The 27,715-nt window shown below is 42.7% G+C and overlaps 1 protein-coding gene across 3 annotated transcripts in view; it reads right to left on the reverse strand.

Moving 5' to 3' along the window:
- Positions 1 to 27,715, reverse strand: part of kcnd3 (potassium voltage-gated channel, Shal-related subfamily, member 3) — a 123,126-nt gene that overhangs the window by 17,471 nt on the left and 77,940 nt on the right. For all 3 annotated transcript variants that reach the window (XM_080899200.1, XM_080899198.1, XM_080899199.1), the window contains exon 4: positions 13,968 to 14,136. In XM_080899200.1, coding sequence (XP_080755326.1) covers positions 13,968 to 14,136 — 169 coding nt within the window. The remainder of the gene's footprint in view (positions 1 to 13,967; positions 14,137 to 27,715) is intronic.

A 27,715-nucleotide genomic window follows, 5' to 3' on the forward strand; every position in this document is an offset into this window, starting at 1 on the left:
GTATATATATATATATATATATATATATATATATATATATATATACGCGTGTGTGCTTCCTCATATATATATATATATACACACACACACACACATATACATATATATATATATATAACTGTGTAAGACTCTTATTCTGTTTTGCAGCTGCCACTCATCTGAAGAGTTGCCTTTACACATGCTGACATTCCTGCCACAAGGAAAGAAGTCCTTTACTTCCTCTGAGGTATGTTGCTGTATGATAACACATACGCAAAGAGGAAAAGCGACAGAGACAAACACAGCAAGAGAGCCAGAGAGCAAATACATGTGAAATTTAGAAGAAAAAACCCCTGACTGTTAGAAAATCCATTAGGGACTCGGCAGAGACAGGACACTCCGGACAATTGGGAGATTGATTCCAAGGAAATCAAGGCCTGTGATAACTCTACCCAGATATCTGTAGCAAAGACAGCTTAACCCCAGACTAACACTACTCAGAGGCAAAATACCTTTGCTAAGCCCGGATTACCGCCTCTTTATAAAGAAAGGTATGGCTCCACTGTACAGGCTGCTGTGATGCTGATGTTTTCTTTTTTTTTTTATTAAGGACATAATTCACAACAGCACTCTTGACCTCCTCGGTGAAGTCTCCCATCAGCATTGGTCTGTCTTCTTGCAACGTGCAGACGACTTTATTGATTGTCTAGAAGGGCAAAACACTCTCAGCCAGAAGTCATCTCCACCTTTTGACTTCAACCTTCTGAGTGCGCGCTAAAAACAATAGTGAGATGATTTAGACTACAGGGAGTGGGAGCCAGCAGGAGGGAGTGAGTGGGACGGTTTGTTTTGTTTCTGCCATGTTAGCCTGAAGCCAGTTTAATACTCATAAACTGCAACGTAGCAATTTTAATACCCACTAAGTTTGAAGACAGCTGGTTCAACTTGAACTACTTTGCAGCCAAAGTGATAAAACACAGAAAAAAACCTGAAATGTCACAGAAACAGGGATCATACTGGAGAAATAAACATTGGGAATCTCATTTACATATGAATAATGGATAATAATAATGGATTGGATTTATATAGCGCTTTTCAAGGCACCCAAAGCGCTTTACAATGCCACTATTCATTCACTCTCACATTCACACACTGGTGGAGGCAGCTACAGGTGTAGCCACAGCTGCCCTGGGGCAGACTGACAGAAGCTGCCATATCGCACCATCGACCCCTCTGGCCAACACCAGTAGGCGGTAGGTGAAGTGTCTTGCCCAAGGACACAACGACCAGGACAGAGAGCGAAAACAATTGTTAATGCCACTAATCCTCATAAACTGCTTGAAATAATCACACAAGGCTTCATTCTACTGAGTTTCTACACATTTAATTTGGTCTTTTGAGTATAGTAGCTTTGCAGTAGCTTTTACAGTAACTCGTAGTATGTAGGTATAAAATGGCTTCAAGTACATTTGACAGGAAGTAGGGAGATTATTCACAGAGCCACAGGGGAATCTAGGAGAATACCAAGGGTACATTTAAAAGTTAAGCTAGTTTAATTCCTTTGTCCTTTTTCCATTCTGTGTCACTTGGCCTTTGTGTTTCTTCATTTAAACCTTCCCCTCCTCCAGGCATGTTATATCTGAAATTGTAATTTGTCCTACCTAAGGATACTAATACCTTCATGCAAATGATCACAGAGAAGAACTAATGCAAACGCTGTAGACCAGACTCTGTTTTTTGATCCCGTTAGGAGGCGACTGAAAACTGATGCAGGACAGAAACGGTGACACTGGAGACTAGAGGGAGGCAGAATAGACAAGCTAATGTCTGTGTCTCAGCTGTGTGCTTCCTGTGCCACATACAGCAACTAGTGGCATCCTCATGCATCTTTGCTTTGTGCGGTAAGATAGATCAGGGGCTGTCTCTCTGCCACCACCCAGATGGATGGCTAATTGTAATGGGAGCCCAGAACAGCTAACAATTAGACTCGAATGAAGATGGATGCGAACAGGGGGGTATGACAAGAGCAAAAAAGCACCTAGATGTGGTGGTGGTGGTGGGGGCGAAGGCAGAGAAAGATACGAAGAGGACAGCAGATGCTGGAAAACGCACTTCCTCTCCTTAATAATTCCTCCTCCTCCCTGTCCCCCCATCTGCTCTCTCTTTGTCGTGTAAGTACTGCAAAAGCTAATCTCAAATGGCTATCCTATTTTACTCTCAGTTAAACACAGCCTTATTCTAAGAAATGATCTGAGGAAGAACAGATTTTCTGTGAAACATAACCATTTGCTGATAATAAATGTGGAGGAAATGACATTTTGCTATAGTAAATGACCAGTAACACTTGCTAAATGGTTGGTTAAATGACAGAGAAGGTCATATGTCATTTGCAGTTAAGAACACTACATATTACATAGATGGCAGTAACGGGCTGTTAAAGGATATAGCATGCATAAGTAATTAATGGCTCTAGTTGGACATTAGAAATCAGACTTGTGAAAAGCAGTGACAGAGTCGTCTATACAATGAGAACTATTCATCATCTGCTGAGGATAACATCTTTATTAAGTGACAGATGGCTCGATGGCAATCTAATGTGCAGGAAACATGTCAGTAGCAGTTCTTAAAAAGGTCAGTAAAATCCCGAGTTGCTACAGCTAATCACCAGGTTGCCAACAATGCTGCCATCGGGTGTATCATCTCTTATCATTTAAGCGTTTAACCTAAACTGGAAACACCTTTCCTTCACTTATGATCTAGCTAGTCATGTATACAGTTACAGAGATTGATGCTCATATTAAACAGGTCAAAGTTTCAAATAATTAGGTCAGTGTATATACGTGTACATACCTTTTGAGAGCAGGCTAAAAACAAAAGCTCATTCCTTGGACTACTCTACATTCCTAGTTTCCCTGTGAGGGGCAGTAAGTCAAAAGACAGTCAGCTGAAATGGACTTACTGCGAGACAAGCTAAAAAGGCTAGTTTCAGGCTGAACCAAGTTCCAGTATAAAACAAATAAAGATGATTTTAAAATTTTAATCATGGTGTTTGTAGCAAAGTTACCCTCGTAAAGAGCTTTATTCTACATGTCTCAGTCACACATTCATACAAGCACACCTAACTTAGATTAACACACATTCATACTCTGATGCTGCAACGAAGCATCAACTTGGGGTTAGTATGTTGCCCAGGAGACTTTGGCATGCGGACTGGAGCAGCCAGGGATTGAACGACCAGCCTCCCAATTAGTAGATGACCTGCTGTAGCTCCTAAGCTACAGGCATGCTGATAGAGTGCGAGAACAATTATATTCAGCTGGAAGTGAGTACAGTACATTGATATTAAAACACAGCCAGTGTTGGGAAGGTTACTTTTAAAATGTATTCCATTACAGATTACAGAATACATGCCCCAAAATGTATTCTGTAACGTATTCCATTACGTTACTCAATGACAGTAACGTATTCTGAATACTTTGGATTACTTAATATATTATCGTGCTTTTTACAACAACGTGAATGTACTATTGCTGTGTGATTTATTACTATTACTGAAGGTCCGCGACTCCGAACTGTAGTAAAGGGACCTCTGACTAATACGGCGGGGTCCCTGTCGGCTCGTAGCCGAAAAATAGCTTTACTTTGTTGTGTGGGTCAACTTTGCTAGCAGAGACAGAGAGAGGCGTTGAAAGGCTGCTCCAACGGAACTTATTGTTTTCGGAGGAAAACAGGAACACGGTGTACAGTCGAGTCTTAATAGCTTACTTACAACTGGGCTCGTCAGGCTCTCTTCTTGGCTGCAGTGGTTATTATTATATTTACATGCTTCCAGCTCCCGTTTTTCCTCGATGACAACTCGTACCTTTCCACTCCCCTTTTTCTCCCTCCTCGCGCTCCCAGACCCATAACGTGTATGGCAGTCCATTCTCCCTGCAACACGGACTACACTGCCCATGATGCTACATTCTTTAGTGCGATGTGTTCACTGCTACAGATACACATGTGGTAAATGCAGACTACAGATACCATGGCAGTGCCAGGATTGTGAGTGATTGCTGAAAATGTTGAAATGTACTCACTCACTTTTTATTATTATTTGTAAATATGTGTACAAATGGTTGGTTTTTTGTACTGTTTTTCAATAAATCTCAGCAACAAAGGACATACACCCATGTGTGTTGATTTCTCCCTAAGATGGCAAACTGAAACACTCCAAGTTTCCTTGTGGCTCAGGAAACTAACCACTCCAAGTTGGTGACTTTTGGAGATTTATTTCCCTGGATGATTGAGAATGCATCAAGACGAACACAAAAGGAAGTTCACAGCTTTTAGCAGCCCCCCCCCCCTCATTCACACACCCCCACTCCCCTCCAGAATTCTCAGGTAACAACCTAATTTACATATGAATGACTAGCTTCCACTTGGCTGAAGCTAAACCCTAGCTAAACACCTACCAGCCATTTGGCTGGAAGGCGGGTTTTAAAGGTAGAAAAGCCAAATGGCTGCTCTCTGGGACTCTATTTACAAGGCAGGCAGGAAAGGCGGCCTTATTTAAACACTATCTGGGAACGTGAAATCATCTCAACAACATCTCCCACTAAAGCTTGCACAATATGTAATTCAGGAGATACTCCATTGATTTTGAGAACAAAAGCTTAAATGCTGAGCAACACTTAATCCCATGTGCTAATTAAAGGCAGGGATGGTGCAGACTGCATCTCCTAAATGCTCAAAAAAAATATGCAAATCTATCATCATCTTTGGCACTTAGACCTTGATTTTACCATAGTAATAACTCTCTTGAGGATTAAAGCATCCAGGTGCAATATCATTATGAAAGCACTGATAAGACTTTTTAGTCATGCTGTTATAAAAAGGAGAAAAGCTGTCTATGGGATGTAGGGGTGCTTGAGCAAATCGCTGACCTCACAGCAGGCAAGCCAAAGAGATATCAAGTGCCTGAAGGAGTCATTTAGTACTAGTTAACGAGAACAGCACTGTCATGCTACAGTGGTCTGTTGGTGGGTACTATGGGGGTCTTGTACTGGGTGATGTTCGGGACACTGCACCACAATGCAGCTCAGAGAACAGCTAAGGTCACTCAGATTAACGCCTGACAGGAAATATGGCTTTTGCACCCAGACATGCACGTATATGCATACAGATGTGGATGTGCACATATGCAAACAGACATACACCTTCCTTCCAGCAAGCATCTCATCTTATCATCTCATCATATGCAATAATACTAAATGCAATAATCCTTTCTGTCATCGTTGTATTTTTACTCAGTTGTATATAGTATTTGTATTTGTATTCTATTTTTATCTTATTGTATATTTATTTTATTTTATTCTACTGTATATAGTATTTTATTTTATTCTATTCTGTACAGTTGTGTACTGTATTTATTCTTATTGTATTCTAATTTTTGCCTCATAACTTTTGCACTGTCCACTTCCTGCTGTGACAAAACAAATTTCCCACGTGTGGGACTAATAAAGGTTATCTTGTGGTGGACCACTAGAGGGCTCCACTCACACCCAGTGTAGAGGAAGTGTGTTCCTGTGTTTTGTGGCGCGATATGCGCAGTTGATGTTGGAGACGAATAAAGAAGGAGTGAGAACTGAGAGCTGTGTCGTTGATGCTTACCTCCACATTGGTGACCCCTGACTCGAGCATGCAACGGGCCGTAGATAACGCACACTCCGCTATGGATGCATCAGCGGCCGCCGGACCTCCGCCTCCTGTTGCAGCTACGTTCGCTGTGGCGCTGAAACTGCCGGACTTTTGGCTCCATGACCCCCCGTCATGGTTCGTACACGTGGAGGCTCAGTTCGCCCTTCGCGGCATCTCGGCTGACGACACGAAGTATCACCATGTGGTGGCCTCGCTCGACCCGCTGGCCACCCGTCGCGCGATGGCGCTCCTCCGGGACCCACCCGCCCAAGGGAAATACGCCGCCCTCAAAGAGCTGCTTCTTCGGCGCTATGCCCTCTCCGACGCCGAACGAGCCGAAAAGCTCCTCAACCTGTCAGGCTTGGGTGGCGGTACCGCGCTTGAGCTCATGGAGAACATGCTATCGTTGCTCGGGCCGGATGACGGTGGTTTCCTCTTCGTGCACCTCTTCCTTCGCCAACTACCGGCCGCCGTGAGAGCTGTCCTCGCGAACTCTCCGCTTCTGCCTGCGAAGGATTATCGCTCCCTGGCTGAAGAAGCGGATCGCATTCTCCTGGCTAGCCGCACTTTCGACGTTCACGCCCTGGCTACGGACACGCCGGCGGCACCTTCCACGCCTCCACCTGCCTCCCCCGGAGCATCCGCCCCCTTGCTGACGGCAGGGATTGCTACACGCCGGCACCGCGGAAAGAGCATCTGTTTCTACCATCAGCGTTTTGGCGACAGAGCGCGTCGCTGCCTGCCGCCTTGCGCTTTCACGGCCCAGGGAAACGGACCCGCCAGCGCGCCGTAGCAGCCGCGACCGCTGGCAATACAGAAAGGCTGCTCTTCATAGAGGACTCGCGCTCCGGGAGACGTTTTCTCGTGGACTCCGGCTCCCAGAAGAGCCTCCTTCCCCCTACCGCTGCCGACGGACTAGCAGCGAACTGTGGGCCGCAGCTCATTGCAGCTAACGGCTCTCCCATCAAAACGTTTGGGGAAAGGTTGGTGACTGTTTGTTTTCATGGCCGGGATTTCCAGTGGAACTTTGTTGTTGCTGCTAGCTCTGTACCTATTTTGGGTGCTGATTTCCTGTGTGCTCATGGACTACTTGTCGATGTCGCTAACAGACGTTTAATCGATGCTCTCTCGTTTTCTTCGCTACCCTGTTTTACTCGGGCCGCCGAGCCCCTGATTCGGGCTAATGTAGTTACCTCCGGGGATGCTTTTCAGCGTTTGCTTTTAGAGTTTCCATCGCTGTCTGTCGCTAATTTCTCTAGCACGGTAACGAAGCATGGGGTTGAGCATTATATTCCCACGGTCGGGCCCCCGGTGTTCGCGCGCGCCGCCTCGACCCCGCGAAATTGTCCGTCGCTCGGGAAGAGTTTGCAGCCATGGAGCGCCTTGGCATTGTACAGCGTTCGAACAGTGCATGGGCCTCTCCGCTTCACATGGTGCCCAAATCGGACGGTCGGTGGCGGCCATGCGGAGATTTCCGCCGTTTAAATAATGCCACGGAGAATGACCGTTACCCCATCCCCCACATTCAGGATTTTTCTGCCAATCTCGCCGGAACGTCGATTTTTTCTAAAATTGACTTGGTGCGGGGGTATCACCAGGTTCCCGTGCGCCCCGAAGACGTTCCTAAAACCGCTGTCATTACCCCCTTCGGCTTGTTCGAGTTTTTGCGCATGCCGTTTGGCCTGAAAGGTGCCGCCCAGACCTTTCAGCGGCTGATGGACTCAGTTTTGCGTGGGCTGCCGTTCGTTTTTGTTTATCTGGACGATATATTGGTGGCCAGCTGCTCAGCGAGCCAGCACGAGTCCCATCTGCGCCAGGTTTTCCAGCGTTTGGAAGCGCACGGCCTGATCATCAACCCTTCCAAGTGCCAGTTTGGGTTGCCTGTTCTGGATTTCCTCGGGCACCGCATTTCCGCTGAAGGTGTGGTTCCGTTGCCCGACAGAGTCCAGGCCGTTTCGGCTTTCCCGCGTCGGTTAAAGCGTTGCAGGAGTTCTTGGGGATGATAAATTTTTACAACCGCTTTCTCCCCAGAGCTGCCCACCTGCTACAGCCACTCTATGCTGCCTTAAAAGGTAAAACAGCCAAAGATCCGGTTGACTGGCTGCCTGAACGCGTCCGTGCGTTTTCCGCAGCCAAGTCTGCGCTGGCTGACGCCGCCCTGCTGGCCCACCCGCTTCCGTCGGCGGAGATCGCGTTGACCACCGACGCCTCGGACGTGGCAGTGGGCGGAGTGTTGGAACAGCGGGTTTCAGGTCTCTGGCAACCGCTCGCCTTTTTCAGTCGTACGCTCCGGGATGCTGAACGCAAGTACAGTGTTTTTGACAGGGAGTTGCTGGCCCTGCACCTCGCAACACGGCATTTTCGTTTTTTCCTCGAGGGTCGCAACTTTGCTGCGTACGTTGACCACAAACCTTTGACGTTTGCGATGTCCAAGGTCTCTGACCCATGGAGCGCACGCCAGCAGCGCCAGTTGGCGGCCATTTCTGAGTTTACCACAGACATTCAGCATGTGGCTGGTAAGTCCAATCACGTCGCTGACTGTCTCTCACGTGTGTTGGTTTCTCCGGTGTATGTCGGCATCGACTACGCTGCCATGGCCGCCGAGCAACGTGCTGACCCGGACGTCCTTGCCCTTCAGTCAACAAAAACGGGCCTCGTGCTGGAGGACACCCCGGTGTGGGACGGCGGTCCGCGCCTTCTTTGCGACGTTTCCACCGGCCGCCCCCGCCCGGTGGTTCCCCTTTCGTGGCGTCGTCGTGTTTTTGACTCGGTGCATGCCCTCTCTCATCCCGGCGTCCGGGCCTCGGTCAAGCTGGTCAGCGCCAGGTTTGTTTGGCCGGGCCTTCGCAAGACGGTGAAAGAATGGGCGGCGGTTTGTATCCCATGCCAACGCTCGAAAATCCACCGGCACACACAGGCACCCCTCGAGCCTTTCCGTGTCCCGGGTAGGCGTTTCGATCACGTTCATGTGGACCTGGTTGGTCCCTTGCCGCAGTCACAGGGTTTCACGCACCTTTTGACTGTGGTGGACCGCACAACCAGGTGGCCGGAGGCGGTACCCCTGGCGTCCACGACAGCGGCGACGGTGGCCAGGGCATTTTTGTCAACGTGGGTTTCACGTTTCGGCCCCCCTGCTGACATTACCTCGGACAGGGGCCCCCAGTTTGTTTCCGAGCTTTGGTCTGCTATGGCTGACGGCCTGGGAGTCAAGGTCCACCGCACCACAGCATACCACCCGCAAGCTAATGGGATGTGCGAACGGTTTCACCGGTCACTTAAGGCCGCGCTCCGTGCTTCCTTGACAAGTGGCGACTGGGTCGAACGTCTTCCGTGGGTTTTGCTGGGTTTGCGTAGCGCGGTTAAAGAAGACCTCGGGGTTTCCCCGGCTGAACTGGTCCTCGGCCAGCCTCTCCGGGTCCCCGGGGAATTCTTACCTGAGAGCCCTCCCCCATGTTTCGATACCTCTTTGTTGCCTTTTCGCCCCCCAAGAAACTCATTTCCTGTTCCTGGTCCTGTGCACCACTGCCTGCCTGACACCTTTGTTCCGAGTTCATTGGACTCTGCTCGTTTCGTTTTCGTCAGGCACGATGCCCATAGGACTCCGCTGCGTCCACCATATGACGGGCCATTCAGGGTTCTTAAACCAGGCAACAAACATTTCGTTTTGGACTTTGGCGGTCGGCAGGAAGTTGTCTCTGTTGACAGACTTAAGCCTGCACATGTTATGCAAGAGGATCAGGTGGTCCCGGCCCAGGCCCCTCGCCGCGGCCGCCCACCTGCCACCGGGCTGATGGATTCTGTTTTTTCCCCCAGGAGCGACCCGAAATCAACGGAGTCCGAGTTGTCTTCAGCTTTTTCTGACCGCCAGTGCCAGCCTCGCTCCCAGGCTGGGTTGCCCTCTGTCAGTTCCCCACCCCCCCAGTTCAGCCGCTCCGGCCGTTTGCTTAAGCCCCGGGTCCTGGACTAGTTCTGCTGGGTGTTCGGGGGGGGGCATGTGTGGTGGACCACTAGAGGGCTCCACTCACACCCAGTGTAGAGGAAGTGTGTTCCTGTGTTTTGTGGCGCGATATGCGCAGTTGATGTTGGAGACGAATAAAGAAGGAGTGAGAACTGAGAGCTGTGTCGTTGATGCTTACCTCCACAATCTTATCTTATCTGGGTAATAGCTATTTCAGGAAAGGACACAGCGTCGGGACAAACACTGCCTCCAGCTCTACCCTCTGCCTATGCTCCCTCTGCTTCCCCTGCTCACCCTCTGGCCTTCCTCCTCACTGCTCCTCTGCTTTTCTCTTTTCCTCACCTATACATTTCATCCTCTCAAACTGCTTTTCTGGCTAATTTTCTGACTTTTCAGCCATCCTTCCATCTTCTCTTTGTCTCTTTTCATCCTTGCACCTGCGGTCATGTCACCACGGAGGCTTGCTCAGCAGACAAGCTTACAGTTAGTTAAGACTGGGTGGTGGGTAGGGCTGCCACAAACGATTATTTTGATAGTCGACTAGTCACCGATTATTTTTGCGATTAGTCGACTAATCAGATCATCATCCATTGAACGTAAAAGTACAGCTTATTGCACCAGCAGCATCTGCTCTTATATAACTATCATTAGCTTACAGCTTTAAGTGTTTAAGGTCTGTGCTAACTAAAAATAAAGACAAGATGATAGTTAATTGAATTCTAATTAAATGTGCAGATTGTTTCGGTGGAGTTTAATAAACTCAGCCGATTTACTCAGGAACAAATAAAATACTGAAAAAAGCCAAACAATAACATTTTTAAGTTATCTAAGTGACTTGTATATGTTTAACCTGAGTAGGGCGGTGGGTTTGAAAACGATCTGCCGGGAGTCCGGTGCTCTCATGGCCCCCGGCTAGCTATCGAGCTAGCGGGTAACAGACGCCTCCGAAAACGTCGGAGCGCTTTTGAAAATATGCGGTGTCTTGATAAACTGAGCAGATATTTGAGGTTTACACAGCTACATTCTCGCCTGAAAATATGTTAAACGTTTATTTTGTGACCCAGAAAGAATAATAAGAGTAATATTAAAACTAACTAGCTGCCGCCATTGTTGACAACTGCGCTGGGCCGCGCTATGAATTCTGGGACACAGTTTCTTCTTCTTCGGGGTTTAACGGCAGCTGGCATCCTTGTACATGCAGTGCTGCCATCTTCTGTTTCAGTCCGTTATTACACTCTTAAATCCTGCTACTTATTCCTGCTTTTGGGATCTTACAAAGCTTCAAATGACGCGTCGACTATTAAATCAGTCGTCGACGATTTTGATAGTCGACGTAATCGTGACTAGTCGACTAATCGTGGCAGCCCTAGTGGTGGGCAGCCCACAGTTGCAGAACTTTAAACAGATTTAGAGAATGTGTGCTGAGATGGATTGCATTAATCACAGAGAGGGTGAGAAAAAAAGGGGGACAGGGAGGGGTTAGTGGTAATGGATGGAGGCAGGGGAGTAGAGATGAGTGAAAAGGTCTAACAAACAAGTGAAGGGTGTGAGGGGAAAAGCCTTAGTTGGAGAGGTGTGAATGGCAGTGATGAGAGAAAGGAATGGACTCTGAAAATATGTGTCAGTGTGTGCACTGTATGTTTGCCAGCTCCAAATAAACCACTATCTATCTCACGAGAATAGAAATGGTCAGCTTTGCCCGCAGACTATGATTACTGGCCCAGTTTTGTTTGTGAGCCAGCCGATGCTGCTACCCAGTTTCGCTCACAGACACATCACGATTTTATAAAGGTCTAAAGACCGGGCTAGACAGGATCTTTAAACCATCTACCATTAAAATTTCTATAAATCTGTTTTTGAGTGTTTTTTATTGCTATACTTACAAGGGTGAAATCTCACAAGGACGGACTGAAAGAGAAAAAATTATGCAAAGAGGGGAAAATGCTGATATTCACTTCTCTGACAGGGTATCTTAGGATTTAGGATTGGGTTTTTGGATGAGATTTGAGTAATGATAACATTTAGCTTGTGGATTTAAAGGACTACTTTGGCTTGAGGGAACTGATATTTTACATAATAATAAGAGCTCATCCTGGGTGAACATAAAATTAATGCAGGCCATGGATATCCAGGGGGCAATGAAAAAACTCATTAACGTGGCTTTAAAACCTCTGAAAATCTTGCTTTTTCACCCTCAAATTACTATAATATTGATAATTCAAATGCACAAAAAGTCAAATAATCTTTGTCTTTAGGACCGAATTTTTGTGATTTGATCAGATTTGTTTCACAATGGGAGCAGGATTCACCAACCGTAAGATGTTTAATTTTCACTCTGGTGTCACTAATCATAATAACAATAATACTTTATGAAAGTTTTATATTGTATGTTGCACCCAGAGCCTTTATTTATGTTAATAAATCTCATACTAATGCAGAAGTTTGGCGTTAGAGATGGAAAATGATTTTTGTCTGGTGTTTATATAATCGATCTGTTAATACTGCCATAATAAATGTGTTATTAATGATACAGCCAAGTGAATAACACTTCCCAGAGTTTAAACAAGGCAACATCAAAGTCAATCTTATCATTTGTTACAATGACCATTATTACAAAAACCTTAAAATGTAAACAGATTTAAAAGTTTGATTTAATTGATTCTTTTCCCAGGCGGAGAAATTAATCCCTTTGGAATTATGTCAGGAATTGCATCTGGCATAAAAATCTGCCAAACCTGCCACGGTGACGAATCCTTCTGAATAAAGGAGCAGGCAAAAATCTCTAAACGTTTTCACACATTTGCCCCTTTGTTTGGACTCCAGCCACGATCCTTTCTATGCACTACCTGTTAAAGTACATGTGAGAATGCTAAAGGCCAGTGTTGTCAGATCAGACGCTAAACAGTCCTTAACCTTCTAGTCCCCTAACATAAACTCCATGTAATGTCCCATTGTGCTGATTTGAGCTGATGTGAGAATAGCGCAGTAATTGACCAGGAGCGAGCGGTCGCCCTGTGTCTCTTGTCACTCTCATGCTCTGCTCAGGCAGTCTAATCCAAACCTGGCTGACACATCCTATCTCTCAGCGTGCTTCATGTAAGAAAAGAAAAATCCAGACAATGTCCTATTCTGATTCTTGCAGCATTTTACGTGTCACAACCCCTTACATCACCGTGACGCCTGTCGAAAGAGTTTGCAAAGTAACGTTTGGAGCCAGAGCCTAACTTTGAGGCGATGTGATCGCTGCGAAATTTGTAAAATCGAGATTATTACAGTCACGTTTGCTTGGCCAGTCTCGCACGTTTTCACTCAGCAGCACTGCGGCTGTCCTGAGGGAAAACTTTGCAGTGGCTGTTCGAGACCTCTGAGTTAATGAGGGATATTATACCAGATGTTCCAAAACTGTTTTCTGACCCTAGGTGGCTTATGAAATTGGCCTACATATGGCTACCATATTAAATACACTCAACAACCTTAGCCTGTCCACAGATCAATTATGAAAGTCAGAGACTTGCTACATTTATTTAAAAGAAGAAAAAAAAACCATTTGTGGAGAGGAATCGAAGACAGAGGGACAGACAGGATCCCCCAGAGGATGCATGTGACTGGGTGGCTGAACTCCTCGCTCCAGGAAAAACAGCTACAAACATCCAAGAGGCAACACAGAAAAGAAGTTGTGCTGTGACTGGACTCTAAAAATGAAATGACTCATAAAACAATTTGGCCTGACAAACTTACTCCTAGGGCTATCGAAACTGAAAAAGTATAACCCCTCCTCTTTCATAATTTATCATGATATACAGCAAAGGCCAAACTGCCATGCGGAAAATGACATTAGAGTTTAAATCAAATACGGGACGTTCATAAAGGTAAATAAATGCAGCTGTGGGGGGAAAAACAGCTTCGCAGGACTGAAATGCCTTGTATGAGATTTAGGGAAGGGTAATTGTAAGGAGGTCACTGACCTGCAGGAGCATGAGAATATCTACTTAATGTTGCACAAAAAGACGAGTGAAGATATAAATACTCTGGAGGAAAGAATCCCCCCAAAGTGAATCTATTTATTAAGTTAATGGAGAAATAGAGAATTTCAGTTTGCATATCAGACAGACTATTAAAGTTTGACAATACTCACTGGGAGCAGTGGGTACTGCATACTACTGCTAATGTGAAAATACTGTCAGTCAATGTAAATTATACAAACACGTTAATCTTAAAGGGATGACCTGAACCCTGTGGAGTCCTCCCCTCCTCTGAGGGGTGAGAGAGATGTCAGAGCTCCCCTGTGGGCTGGAGGTCTGGAGATCCAACCCTCTGGGACCCCGCTGAAGAGGAATAAAACTGTGTTCACCTGTACCTTCTGCGCCCGCCGCTTGTCTGCTCTCTGGTTCTGGTGATAGATGCGGCTAAAGTTGGACACGATGACAGGGACAGGCAGGGCAATTACCAGCACCCCGCTCAGAGAGCAGATTGAACCAAAGATCTTCCCCGCGATCGTCTTAGGAACCATGTCTCCGTACCTGCGGAAAGCGACAAGGAGAAAGAGATAATTAATTTAGTAAAACACCTATTGCATTTAATAAAATCTGTCTGCAGTAGCTCAACTTTCTAGTCAAGCACAGCCGACTTGAGGTCATTCATTCAAATCCCACAGAAGCACATGCTACTGTATTTCATGTTCAATTTATTTTAATTTGCCGGCTATTCATTCTTCCACTGCTTTCATCTTCTTTAAAGGCTTCTCTATGCTGCATGTATCAATGCCCACCAGAACAAGACTTGGCCTGCTGACTCTATTCCACCCGAAGGGAGAAAAAGAGACGCTCCAACCAAACCTCGTCTGTCACTGAACGGCACAGTAAAGTCCACTGACTCATTCACTGAGAGCAGATACTATTAACCTTTAGAGAGGAGAAAGAGGAGGACACTGTATGCCGGGGACATTTCCCAAAAGTCATTTAGCCCAATTCAGTCTGAAATATTTGCGAGTCAAAAGCAATTTCATCTTCAGTTCAAAGAGAGACAACACTACAATAACTATATTAAATCTCCCCCTTTTTTCCCAGTGAAGAAGCCATGCTGTAAGAATAAAGAATGAAAGGATGAAAAATATAGAAGAGAATAAATTCAAAAGCTAAAGAAAACACAACTTAAGCTGGGAAAGCAACCTTTATTTTTAATGGTGTTCATTTCTTATTCATGAGTAAAAAGAGCAAGTAATTTGTTCTTGTTTTGCAGCTAAACAACAAGTTTGACTGAATTCATTAGACCTGATCCAGCTAAGCCTACACATAAAACTTTGAAAAGACTTTTTCTTTATATTTAACCTTTATTTATTTGTTTTTCTTTATAGTCAAGAGCATGGCATTTGTGGTAAAGCACAGTCAAGCTATTCCTGTGCAGTAATCACACTAATGTACTGTACTTACACAAAACTGATGCATAAATACGGTGTGTGTATGTGGTCACTAAACCACCTACCAGTACTTGTTAAAGACAAGTTAGCTCTAGAGCATAGGTGTCAAACTCTGGCCCGCGGGCCAAATTTGGCCCGCAGCCTAATTACATTTGGCCCACGAAGCCATACCAAATTACTATTAGAGCTGGCCTACTGGTATTATACAGCTAATATATATATTGTTTAGTATTAAGCTTTGCTTGTTCCATATTCAGTTTTTCAGCAAAACTTGTTTGAGTCCATAAGAAGAGATTCATTCTTAAATCTGGAGGAAGATTTTTCTTTCAATAAGTATTAATGTTAGCCCGCGACTTTGTTCCAGTTTTGAATTTTGGCCCACTGTGTATTTGAGTTTGACACCCCTGCTCCAGAGCAACAGGCTAACATTTGAAAGTACTGAACATAGCTTATGCAAAGAACATAACACAGGTGTCCACACACACACACACACACACACACACACACACACACACACACACACACACACACACACACACACACACACACACACACACACACACGCCAAACTAAATTACACTATAAGTACGTTAGTCTGAACACATCTGTTCAGTTGCCCACTAATGTCAATTTCTAATCAACCAATCACGTGGAAGCAGCTCAATGGTTTCAGACGTGTAGATGTGGTCCAGACAACCTGCTCTGACTTCAGATCAAAGCCAGGATCAGAAGATAGGGAAGAAGGGCGATTTTAGGTGACTTTGAACTTGTCATGGCTGTTGGTCTGAGTATTACAGAAACTGCAGATTTGCTGGGATTTTCCTGCACCTCCATCTCTGGGGTTTACAGAGTATAGTCCAAAAAGACAAAATATCCACTGAGCAGCAGTTCTCTGGGCAAAAATCCCTTGTTGATGCCTGAGGAAAATAGCCAGACTGCTTTGAGCTGATAGGAAGGCAACTGCTCTTCTTCTTGTGGCTGTTTCCACAGCGAGTCATCTGACTCCATCTTACCCAATCCCTAGCATCCTCCTCTGTCACACCAACCCTCTGTAAGTCCTTCACTACATCCATGAATCTCCTCTGTGGCCTTTCTCTTTTCCTCCTACCTGTAAGCTCCATATCCAACATCCTTTGACCAGTATAAGCACTATCGCTTCTTTGGCCTTGTCTAAACCATGTCCATTTTCAAATCTTCCTTGGCTCTCGTACTTTGTCTTCAAACTCAACCTGAGCTGTGTTATTTCCAGTCCTGTCCATCCTGGTCACTCCCAATGAACATCTAAGTATCAAAAGCTTACCTGCCCATTGGGAAATCAAACCTCAGCTCGCTCCTGCATGGCAGGGATAGAAAGGCCACAATCACTTGTTCTAACTAAGTCACACAGAAGAGCATCTCTGAATGCAGAACATATCAAATCTTGAACGAGAACACCACATCCAGTCTTTTTTGCCTCTGTGTTATTTAGATGTTAGGGTTAAAATTTTGTGTAAACTACATAAAAGTTTAGATTCAACCTGCCTAGTATCAGTGGTTCAGACTGCTGGTGTAATGGTATGAAGGATAGTTTCTTGGCACACTTTGGGCTCCTTAGTACTTACTGAGCATCATTCAGATATAACAGCCTTCCCGAGAATTGTCCAACCTTTATGACCACAGTGTATCTTCTGATGGATGCTTCCAGGAGGATAACTCGCCAGGTTACAAAGCTCATGGTTTTACAGTTTACAGTACTCAAATTACCTCCACATTGAGAACATCTCAGTCCAATAGAGCACCTTTGGGATGTGGAGGAACAGAAGATTCACATAATGGATGTGCAGCTAACAAATCTCCAACATCTGTTTTACGAGGAGTCATCGTTGATAATATGCCATGAAGGATTAATGCCGTTTTAAAAGCATGGGGCCATACCCAGGAATGCTTAACAAATAAAGTGGCCAGTTAATGTACTACTTGTTATGTTACATCTAATCATTACTTGGAGTATTAAGTGGAGTCCTTTTACACTGTTGCTGTTGTAAGGGCACTGCTTCTACTACAGATAAATACACACAGTGTATTTGAATCATTTTCTGGAAAGTCTATTTTCACTTCGATTACTATTAGCAGATACATTTACATAGATACTATCAGCACATGGTGCTGATGCAGTTGAGGTGTTATGGGACCCTATAGACCCTAGTCAGTCAACTTGTTACTGCTATTAGTCATATACATACACACATGTTTTCACACATCAGCTTACTAAAATAAGACAATCTGTGTAGAGATGCAGTAAAGAGAAGAACCCTGTCAATACCTTTAAAGCACTCCCAAGACAGATAATCTACGAAATATAGCCAAATAACTCTCGTTACAGCAGTCCTCTTTGAGAGATCACACACAAAGGCACTGGTTGTTATTTGAGGACTTGCAAAGAGTGCACAGGAGGCTTTTCTACAATGAACAATAATCTGCTTAAAATGTTGTGCTTACGATAGTCATTTTATAATCTAATGAAACACTTCTGTCGCAGTCTGTTGGTCCGAGTAAGAAAAGCACAGCGGCAATACATATGCGCACATTAACCATAAACACACACACAGAAAAGCCATTCGGTTTATTTCGGCGAGGGAGATGAAATTCAAGATGAAACCTCATACTCATTAGTCACAGATTTCGGCAAAACAAGCCTGATATGAAGGCATTTAAGTTAAGGGATGCTTTTTCATCTACAAAGTAAAGCACTGCCCACACACAGCGATGGTCCACAGCCATAACTGAGAGTATACTTACAGAGAACATTTATCGTCCCTTCCAAGAACTTTAATGGCCTTTCTACCCAAATTAGGCAATAACAATCCTATCAGTGGTACAAAGGCCCTATCACTGCACAACATTTCATCTCCTCCCCTCTTCAGAAGATGTTCCCATTAGAAGGAAAGAAAACCTAATCATATTCATCTGCAAGCTTTCTTTAATGGGATCCTATTATATTTCCTGATAGAGGCCCCTCACTCCTAATACTACAGTCAATTTGCTGCTCCCATTTAGTCAAGCTGGTCTGTCTCTGATGATACCACCATCAGCTATTATATATGCAACAGAAAGAAAAAGCTGGGTTTGCACACATTAAAGAAAGAGCTTTAATAAGTGCTATGAGAGAACACACATGCTCGCGTGCGCTTGCAGTAAGCTAAATGCAAATTCTTCTCCTTTGCAGGCCGGGGTCATTTCTGACTGAGAAAGATGATGCTAAAGTTGGCACGTGAGGTGGAGGTAAATTTCTCTCAGCAAGAAAAGAGATGGATAAACAGTGAGAGGAAGTGATATTTTCTAAGCAGATGCTGTGCAGTGAGAAGACTGTCTGATCTCTCCATCAGCTCCCCTGCCTTCCTCTCTGGCTCATACCACAGTCCCACATGTGCACAAACACACAGAATGATGGGCTTTCTGTATGCGCAAATAATCACAGAGTGCACATGCATGCACATGAAGCATCTAGGTCAGGCGGGAAGGTCAGTTCTTGGTCTGAATAGTCACGTCCTCTGATAAGAGGACCAGCTCTCTCTGGATTATTAAAGCCTATAAGGGTCGGACGGGAGCTTATTGAGTGGAACTGAGTGCTCTTGTGAAGTTATGTGTGATGGATGGATTATCAGAGATGGTCTGAGGAGTGACAGACACAAAGATTTGTGATGATGGCAGTCCGTGTCACGTCAGGTCAGCGAGCCACAGCTCACAGCCTTTAAATACCTGATAAGCTCAACCATTTCTGAAAGTAAGAAATAGCATTAAATAATCACTGTTTATGAAAATTTATATGAACATGTGCTTTGTAAAACAGGATTTTTATTGTATGTGTAAACTACATGCACCATAAACTAAGATTAATTTAGTGAGTGGACTCAGCTGAGATAAAATAAATATTTACAACGAAACTTGTTTTTAATTTGTGGTCCATAAAATGCTTTTAAAAAAAAGATTCACATTCCTATTTCTGTTTTTATAACAGGAAGATTCTATCGAAAAAAGGGGGAAGTGAGACAAAGAGAAAGATAGAGGGAGACTGAAATACGAAGCAGTGAGAGATGGGCTTCCACTTAAAGACACACTCCTCTCTAATTGTATGCGTATAGTCTAAGTAATCCTGCCTAAGTAGGTAAATGCACCACAAGGGATTGTGGTGCATTTACCTCCTGAAGTGCAGAATTCACCTACAGGAAGCAGTGCATTCATTGTCTATGTGTGTGTACGGGTTTGAGTAAGCCCGCACACATACAGCAAAAAGAGAAACATAGTCGTAAAATGGACAGTGTTCTTGAATGGGTTCAACAGGAGATTAAGAATACAGCAAATAAACATTTTGTTTGACACCTCGTCATTGGTTATTATGCAACAATGAAAAAGCGTGACTACATAAAGAAATGATGTTGATTATCATCCATCAGTCTGTTTTGTTAACTGCTTATCTAATTCAAGGTTGCAGGGGCTGAAGTATGTCCCAGCTGACATAAGTGGAGACGTGGGGTAATAGTAAAAATAATAATAAAAACTTTATTTGTATAGGATGCTTCAAAACAGAGTTTATAAAGTGTTTCACAGTCCGAACATTTGTTAACTGTTTAGTTGTTTTAGTTTCTTTAAATTATTGCATAGCAATAATAACTGCCACTATCTAGTTACTATCTAGTTAGTCTATTGCCAGACTTTTCCCTCTTTATTATTTGTCATATTTGAACACATCTAAGAAAAATCGTGACCATGTCCCACTGTTTTTAAAAGACAAAATGATTCATCAAGAATTAGATTATATTATTACACAATTCTTAAATATTTTAGTATTCCTTTACTTCATTAAATAAAGGATACATTAAAAAATATGACTTCACCAAACCTTGCTAAGTGATACAAGTGAACTATTACACTTTACAGTTTATGTCTTTCCTCCCTTAAATCCAAATGTGTGGCACACAATATGATCAAAATGCTGTTCTGCTTCTAATAATATATTCAGTCATTATATCATTCATTATATTCACTGCATCTATAAAGAATGTGTGGGAAGGAGAGTTATTTCATCAAATTTAACAATTCACATTTATAGACAAGCTTCACTATGAAAAACGCCTGTATTACTACAGTGGCCAGAAACGATAATGCCTGGTAAAAATATCTGTAGGGGTAGTAGACTTCAATTTTTATTGGGAAACCTGTCACAGGCCAATGAAGCTTAGCACTTTTGGGTTCAACAGAGTGAAAGATTGTTTCTCTAGGTCTCTAACCCTCAACCATCCATCCATCTGTCCACTCCTCTGACACTTCATGGCCAGTCACTCAGATGGAAGTAACTCTGATGACACACAGCTCTTCAGGGATGGGACAACCATCTATAATCACCCCCACAAATGTCACTGCAGGAAAGCAAGAAATAAGGAGGGGGAGGAACAACACAGGTAGAGGATATAGAAGAGGATGAGAGCATGAGCTAAGACACGAGCGAGTCAACAGAAAGATCATGAAAGATATAAAGTCAGTGTTGATAGACATGAGGTTGGATAGGGCACTGTGGATAACTCTGGAGCCATGCCTCATTTCTTTACATTTTGCTGCCAAGGAGTGAGACTTTTATTTTAAAAGCCGACTTGAAAAATAGTCCTCCAGGCTTTCTGAAGTTCTTTCAGTTTTTTCTTGGACTTTGGCTGCTTCTTCACTCATTTTCAGTCCAGTCCTCGTACCTGAACATTTTCAGAGGGATTTTTTTTCTTTTTTGTTTGCTAAGCCACTTAACACTGATCTATGCATCATTCAACAAGTGCAACAAAGGACAGCAGACGGACAGCTACAGATGTCCTTTACAAAAATCCTCGAACAAAGACCTGAGAGATACATCTGGCCCTTCAGTGGGTCCATCAACTGTTCACTGAAGCGTCATCAGTGAAAGGGTGGTTGGCAAAAGACATTTCAAGGGAGGCAAACAAGGACAGAAGGCTGAAGTATGCCAAATTACACGAGTGGACTGAAAATCAGTGGCAACAGGTCTTATACTATGATATATTCGAAATCTTTGGAGCTCAGGAGAGTGGCACAACAGAGAGTGTCTGCAGCCATCTGTGAAACACGGCCATTGCTTGGGGGCTCTATTGTAGCCAGTGATGTTGGGGATCTTATCAAAATTGATGGAATTATGAACAGACAAAAGTAACGTCAGATTTTGATGCGCCAGCACAATCGGAAAAGCACCTGATTGACAACAGATTCATTTGTCAGCACGGCAATGGTCCCAAACATACTGCCAATGCCATGCACACCTGGGTACAAAACAACAACAACAAAAAGATCTCAACTCTCAGTTCTCCTGACAGAGAGCATAACAAAGGCAGTCAGTCCTTCAAGAAGCCTGGAGAACTATTCCTGAACACTAAAGAAATCATAAGTTCCGACTATGTATAAAGATGATCATACCAAATATTTACTTTCAAGCATGTTGGATTTGGTCAGCTCTGTTGTGCTGTATGCAATGTAATTCTTTTTACGCTTGCACTTTTCAATAAATTGCTTCACCCATTTCCCATTTTTATCTCATCATATGAAGAAAAGATGGGTGGATCAAGACTTTTGCATTGTACTGCATGCTTCGTTAAATAGGCCTCAAAAGACGTACCAACATGGATTAATCAGATTCACTTTAGCTATAATAATTTCACCTCTCCTCTATAACATATCATCACAGGTATGAAAACCAGCTGTGATTCTGATTTGTGGGGGCTGACTAAGATTTATGCAGGAATGACTGCTTCACAAATGTGCTTATTGAGAAAGATGAGGAGGTTAAAAATAGATGTTCTTTCTAAGGATGGTGATGTTTTGTTTGTAAAGGGCAGCTTCACGATCCTGCGAAGAGTACAATACTTATAAAATGCAGCTTTAAAACTCGAATTATATTCTAGGGAATAAATGAATAGATAACATACAAATGCCTGAAGCTTAAGTTCAGTGGAAACAAAGGTATTTTGTGAATAACTGCTCTTTGAATGGCAAGTTAATTGCAGCAATGACCTTGTTTTAAGCTACGGCAAAAGGCTGGAAGAGCTCCCGATGGCTGCCTTATGGTTATTATAGATTCAAATTGTTAGTACATTAACTGCAATTCCCTTCTTGATAAGTACTATTTAATATAAATTATGTACATTAGGAAATGAGTTTAGGTTTGCACGGATGTAACAAATCTGTGCATTGTAGATTTGTATTTATTATGCAAATATAATATCATCTCGAGACAGAGTTTCAGCTCCAACTTTAATTGGTCCCATGCTGTATAATTTCATCTGATGGACCCCCAGTGACTGACATGGAGGGCAGCCAGTGTCATCTGCACTAAACATGTCATCATTTTCAGTCCAACATTTTATCTTTTGTTACTGCCTCTTTTACTTTGCTCACTTCATTGACTGAGCATAATCCTGTCCTTGGACTCCCTACTCAGCCAAATTAAAGGTTCACTTCTTAAACTTTATCTTCATCTGTCTGCATGCCTGGTATTTAGGTCCTCACATTTTGGCATGTACTATGTTTATCAAAGAAAAATAAAAGAAAAAAAAAGAAAAAGAAAAAACTGTTCAACAGATTTTTGGAAACAAACTACTGCAAAAATGATAAGATGAAGCTATCAAATCGTTGCTTTATTAGGTGGCTTACATCCTAAAAGTTATATATCTTAAGAATAGCGTATATTTCTTATATAAATACTACATCATAATGATCAGTGTTCTCTTTCTCACCCACACATAAGACACTACATTTGGGAGCTTATAGAAAAATCCAGTTTCTATGCCTCACTGTGAGCTAGGGATATAGGTTACTTCCTCATTTAAATTTGCCAAGAGATGAGAAGGAAAGGCGGTAAAGAAACACACAGATAAATTGACAAAGTGAAAGGAATTACTCTCACTGCACTGCACGCAGAGGAGAGGTCATTATCATCACTCACTTCACAACCAATCGCACACTGAATCACCCTGAGGGATCGCTTTCTCTGTAACACACACCCAGTTTGCTACATTATGACTCGGAACAGACCAACTTTGACACTGTGCAGCAGTTCCACCCTCCATCACATCTCACAGCTTTGTGGTTTGTTTTCTTTCATTTATTTTTACTGCAGCAAAATGAGAATATTAAATGTTAAACTTTAAAAAATTCCTAGCCTGTTTTCTGTCGTTTGCTAACTTTGACATAGCACTTTGTCTATCATTTGCACAACATCTGTCATGATAGAGTGTACTATCTGTATCATGAAACCAGAACAATGTTTGAGCAAGACAAAGTACAACCCCCTCTTTCCAACAGCATCAGATGAGGTTTCCCCCCAAAACAAACTTCTGTCAAAAAATATGTATAAATCTGCACTTATTAAATCCTCATAAATCCCTAATGCGTTGTCACGATTCTATAATTTCAAGCATGACACCGATACCATATTATTTTTGATACCATGGAGGGGGGGATGACAAAGATTTTGATATTATACACTTGGTCATTTTACTAATTTGCCATACCTGCTTTTCAATTTCTGAATAATATTTTAACACATGGCTAATGCAGCTCTCAGGTAGTTGTTAATAGTTAAACAGCTAACATTGACGATTATGATAACTGCTTAATACTTCAGTAATAACCTTTTCATAGAGACAGACACTCTGCAAATTTGTTGTGCTATTGCAGAAGTGTTGAGCTGCTAGTGAGGGGAGGGGCTGTGTGGCCTGCCTGCCTGCAGCATCAAGCTAAGCGCAAGCTAGAGGAGACAAAGCTAGCAGTGTTTGTATTAATACTTTAATACAAACACTAATTGTAACTGTAAATAAGCATTAATCCAATAATAGTTTTAGTATAGATGAGTATTTGACACTTTAACACTGCATTGCAGAATTTCGACAATGAAAGGTGCTATAAGTACCCGGGGACATCCCTGCTATAGCCACAAGGCAGAAAATAAAAACTATGCTACCTGCCACGCAGCAGTCAATTTCCAAATGATTGATGTCCAAAATTACATCAACAGCCTGCATGTTTTGGTCTTAGTGAAGACTTCAGGAAACAGCGTACTTGTAATCATCAGGTGTTGAAAGATGCAGAATATATTTATGCTGTGCTGTGTTGGTACAAAGTTAAAGTTTAAAATAAGGTATTTTTAGTGTGTAACAGGTTGTTATAACATTAGCATCTGTGTTACACAGTACTATAAAAATATGCTCTTAAATTAATTTTTATGATGCTGAATACCAAGTCCATTCGAAGCTTTTAAGTATCACTTCAGAAATCTACATATATTGATACAGATGCTTCAGAAGAGTACCATTACGCAGTGTGAGTACACATATTTGCCAGGATATCAGTGAATAATAGCCAGGGACCCTATTACAAGCTCAGCTCATTTATGTGTGAGCTTGTGTGTATGAACGAGTGTGAGAGTCTGTGTATGTGCCCGTCTTTGTAATTAGCGATTACCAGACAGCTATCAACATAACGCTTCAGTGAATCCACTTTCAAGAGTAACCAGGAAGTGCAAACACAATTACCAGAAGAGAAGAAGCATAACAACATTTAAATATGAATTACATCTGAGATAGAAACGGTCCCAAAGCTTGCACTACTGACTGCCTGCATACTGCCAAATTCACAAAAAAATAGTTCTTCCATTAACACGTTTGTGTAGTGCTTCCATATCTATAAGTGATATGCTAATTCTTAGTGTGTACAGTCGGTTATGTACACAGTCATGATAATGGGCATATCTACAGCATTAAAATGCTTTAAAGCCCTGGAGGGGCCTGATATGAGTGGTTGTATAGATAAAAAAATAGTAATGTCTGCTGATAATTGAAAGAGAAGCCCATCTATTTCTGTGAGCCTGGATACAGTGTGTCAGTGTGGTGGAGGTAAGGAGAAGAGAGGCTGAGGAACTTGGGCGCAATTACCTTGATATGTGGTTCAATTAAGCTTCAAACACGAACAAATGAAGCTTGGTTGAAACATGACTCTCTGGAGGAATATTTGAACGCTGAGACTGATTTTTTCCCTCTAAATGCAAGACAGCAACAAAATAGAGTTTAGGTGAATACATGACGCATCTTTTACTTTGTGTTTAAGCTCACAGGGTGGGCAGCCTCCACAAAATCAGTGTTTTATGTGTCCTACTGTGCAACATTAAAAGGATGAAATTCAGAAAAGAGTTATATGACAACTTTCAAATCCCAACAATACACATTCATCAGCCATTTTATTAGGTACATCCGTTCGACTACCATGAAGACCTGGTAAAGACAGCCTGCTGAAGTTCAAATCGAGCATTAAAATGGTGAAGAAAGGTGATTTAAGTGACTTTCAACATGGCATGGTTGTTAGTGCCAGATGAGCTGGTTTGATTATTTCAGAAATTGCCGATTTAGACGCTATCGCTGGGGTTTACAGAGAACGGTCAGAAAAAGAGAAAATATCCAGAGAGCAGCAGCACGCTGAGAGAAAATACCTCGTTGATGCAAGAATTCAGAGGAGACTGAACTCCTTTAAGTTGATAGAAAAACAACAGTAACTCAAATAACCACATGTTACAACCAGGGTATCTAGAAGACTATCCCTGAATTCACAGCACGTTGAACCCTGGAGCAGATGAGCTACAGCAGCCGAAGGCCACAATTTGGAATGGGAAACTCAAGCTACCATCAGTACAGGCTCACCAAAATTTGACAATAGAAGAATGGAGAAATGTTGCCTCGTCTGATGAATTTCTGGTAGCTTCAACATTTGGTAAAGTTCAGGAACATCCTTCCTTGTATCAGCTGTTCAGGCTGCGTGTGGTGGATATTTCCTAAGCAAACTTTGAACCTCTTTGTACCAGCTGACCATTATTTCAATGCATCTGACCGTGTTCACCCTTTTATGAAAATAGTATACCCATCTGATGGCTGGTTCCACAAGAATAAATAGGGTCTACCGGGTTAGACCCCCTTTTATCATAAAGTGGAGACTGCTCCAGGACAGGAACAACTGCATCATACTGTTAACACAATGCTAATGCTAAACTAGCTGAAACTAATGTTTCAGATCATTTTACACAGTAACATGAAAGTAACGTAACAAGTAGCATAAGAAATGTCTTTCTCCTGGGTGTAATTAAGTAATGTACTGCATTATTTTCAGTTACTTGAGTTTACACAACAGAGAGGGGGAAATAATATTAACATTCACAAACATTTGACCATGCAGCATGTAATTAATTTCGGCAAGGAATCAAATAGATGAGTGATATCGGCAGTGGAATCGGATTTACTAAATTCTTATCAATTCCCAACTCTAGCTGAAACTATTATGGATGTACGCTCACCAGTATACTTGATGTTAAATTCAAAATACAGTAATATAAAACTCCAAGATGGTGAACACATTAAACTTTACGAGTTCAAAATCAGGATGTCAACATTGTTACTGTAACCATGTTTAGATGCCAGTGTTAGCAATTAGTCCAAAGCTATGTATCTGTTACCCTTGTGGAATTACTGCATCTGCAGTAGCCACTAGCATGACTGAGATCCCTAGCACAAAAACAGTTTTGGCTTCTATAAATGTCATAACCAGTCCGCTGGGGTTCATTTTGATTTGAAACAAACAAAACAAAACAAAAACACATCCATGTCTATACTGGAGTGAGGGGTTTGATTGACAGGTGCTGTGACTGTATAGGCTTCACTGCCGCTAATCTCAAGTCACTGAACTTGACCTCTTCATCATGTCTGCTAGCCAAAAATCACTCACTACACAGTCTGAGGATTATTTTTTAACATTTTTAGTGTATCTGTTCATTTGTGTTAACGGTTAGATACCAAAGTACTGTCACTTTTACATTTGTAAGTTGTGTGCTCACACTCATGAAAAATGGCAATTTGAAAAAAAAAACCCAACTTACTACTTTATACCACAGTCACACAAGAGAAAACAGTGATTGGAAGCATTCGCATGACCACAATTATTCTGACTGTTTGCAACTGACTTGTGATCTTGCTGGCTTTGAAACACCTGCTTCAAAGATATAGGTACCAGTTATGCACCCTCTAACAGTCAGTTGCCATCTACAAAGCAACTTTGGTCTGTCAAGACACATGTCTATAAGATAGAGTCTGTCTCTTATCAGACACTTATCATTTTGAAGGGTCAAGTTGGCAATTATATGTAAATCTGTTGCTATCAGCATACACAAAAATCAATATTAATGACTAACATTCAGACTCCAGCCGGAACCTCAGATGTGAAACAGAAATTCCTGCACAAATAGTGACTTAGTTGCTACAGAATGGAAATTTACCTCTAAAATGACATAAGCAGCCTTGCTTTTACACGAGAATATAACCAGACTACAACCAGCTGGCAACCAACTGGGCTGAGTTCCCTAATGCAAAAAGATAACACGTAGACGAGTTCTGCTCATTGGCAAAATGCTGCCAATCTCTCTGTGTTTATAATTGAGCTATTATTATTATTATTATTATTATTATTATTATTATTATTGCAGTTATTTGCAAGCTTTCAACAATGTGTTTGGTCATCCAAAGTTTGAGAGTGGAGCATATTCAACCTCGGTCCAACCAGCAGGTCACAGCAACTACAATCAGTCTGACAGTAAACAAATTCACCAGGCAACAACCAAT

Source organism: Rhamphochromis sp. 'chilingali' (genome assembly GCF_963969265.1).
Source record: "Rhamphochromis sp. 'chilingali' genome assembly, chromosome: 12".
In the NCBI taxonomy this organism is placed as follows: Eukaryota; Metazoa; Chordata; class Actinopteri; order Cichliformes; family Cichlidae; genus Rhamphochromis; species Rhamphochromis sp. 'chilingali'.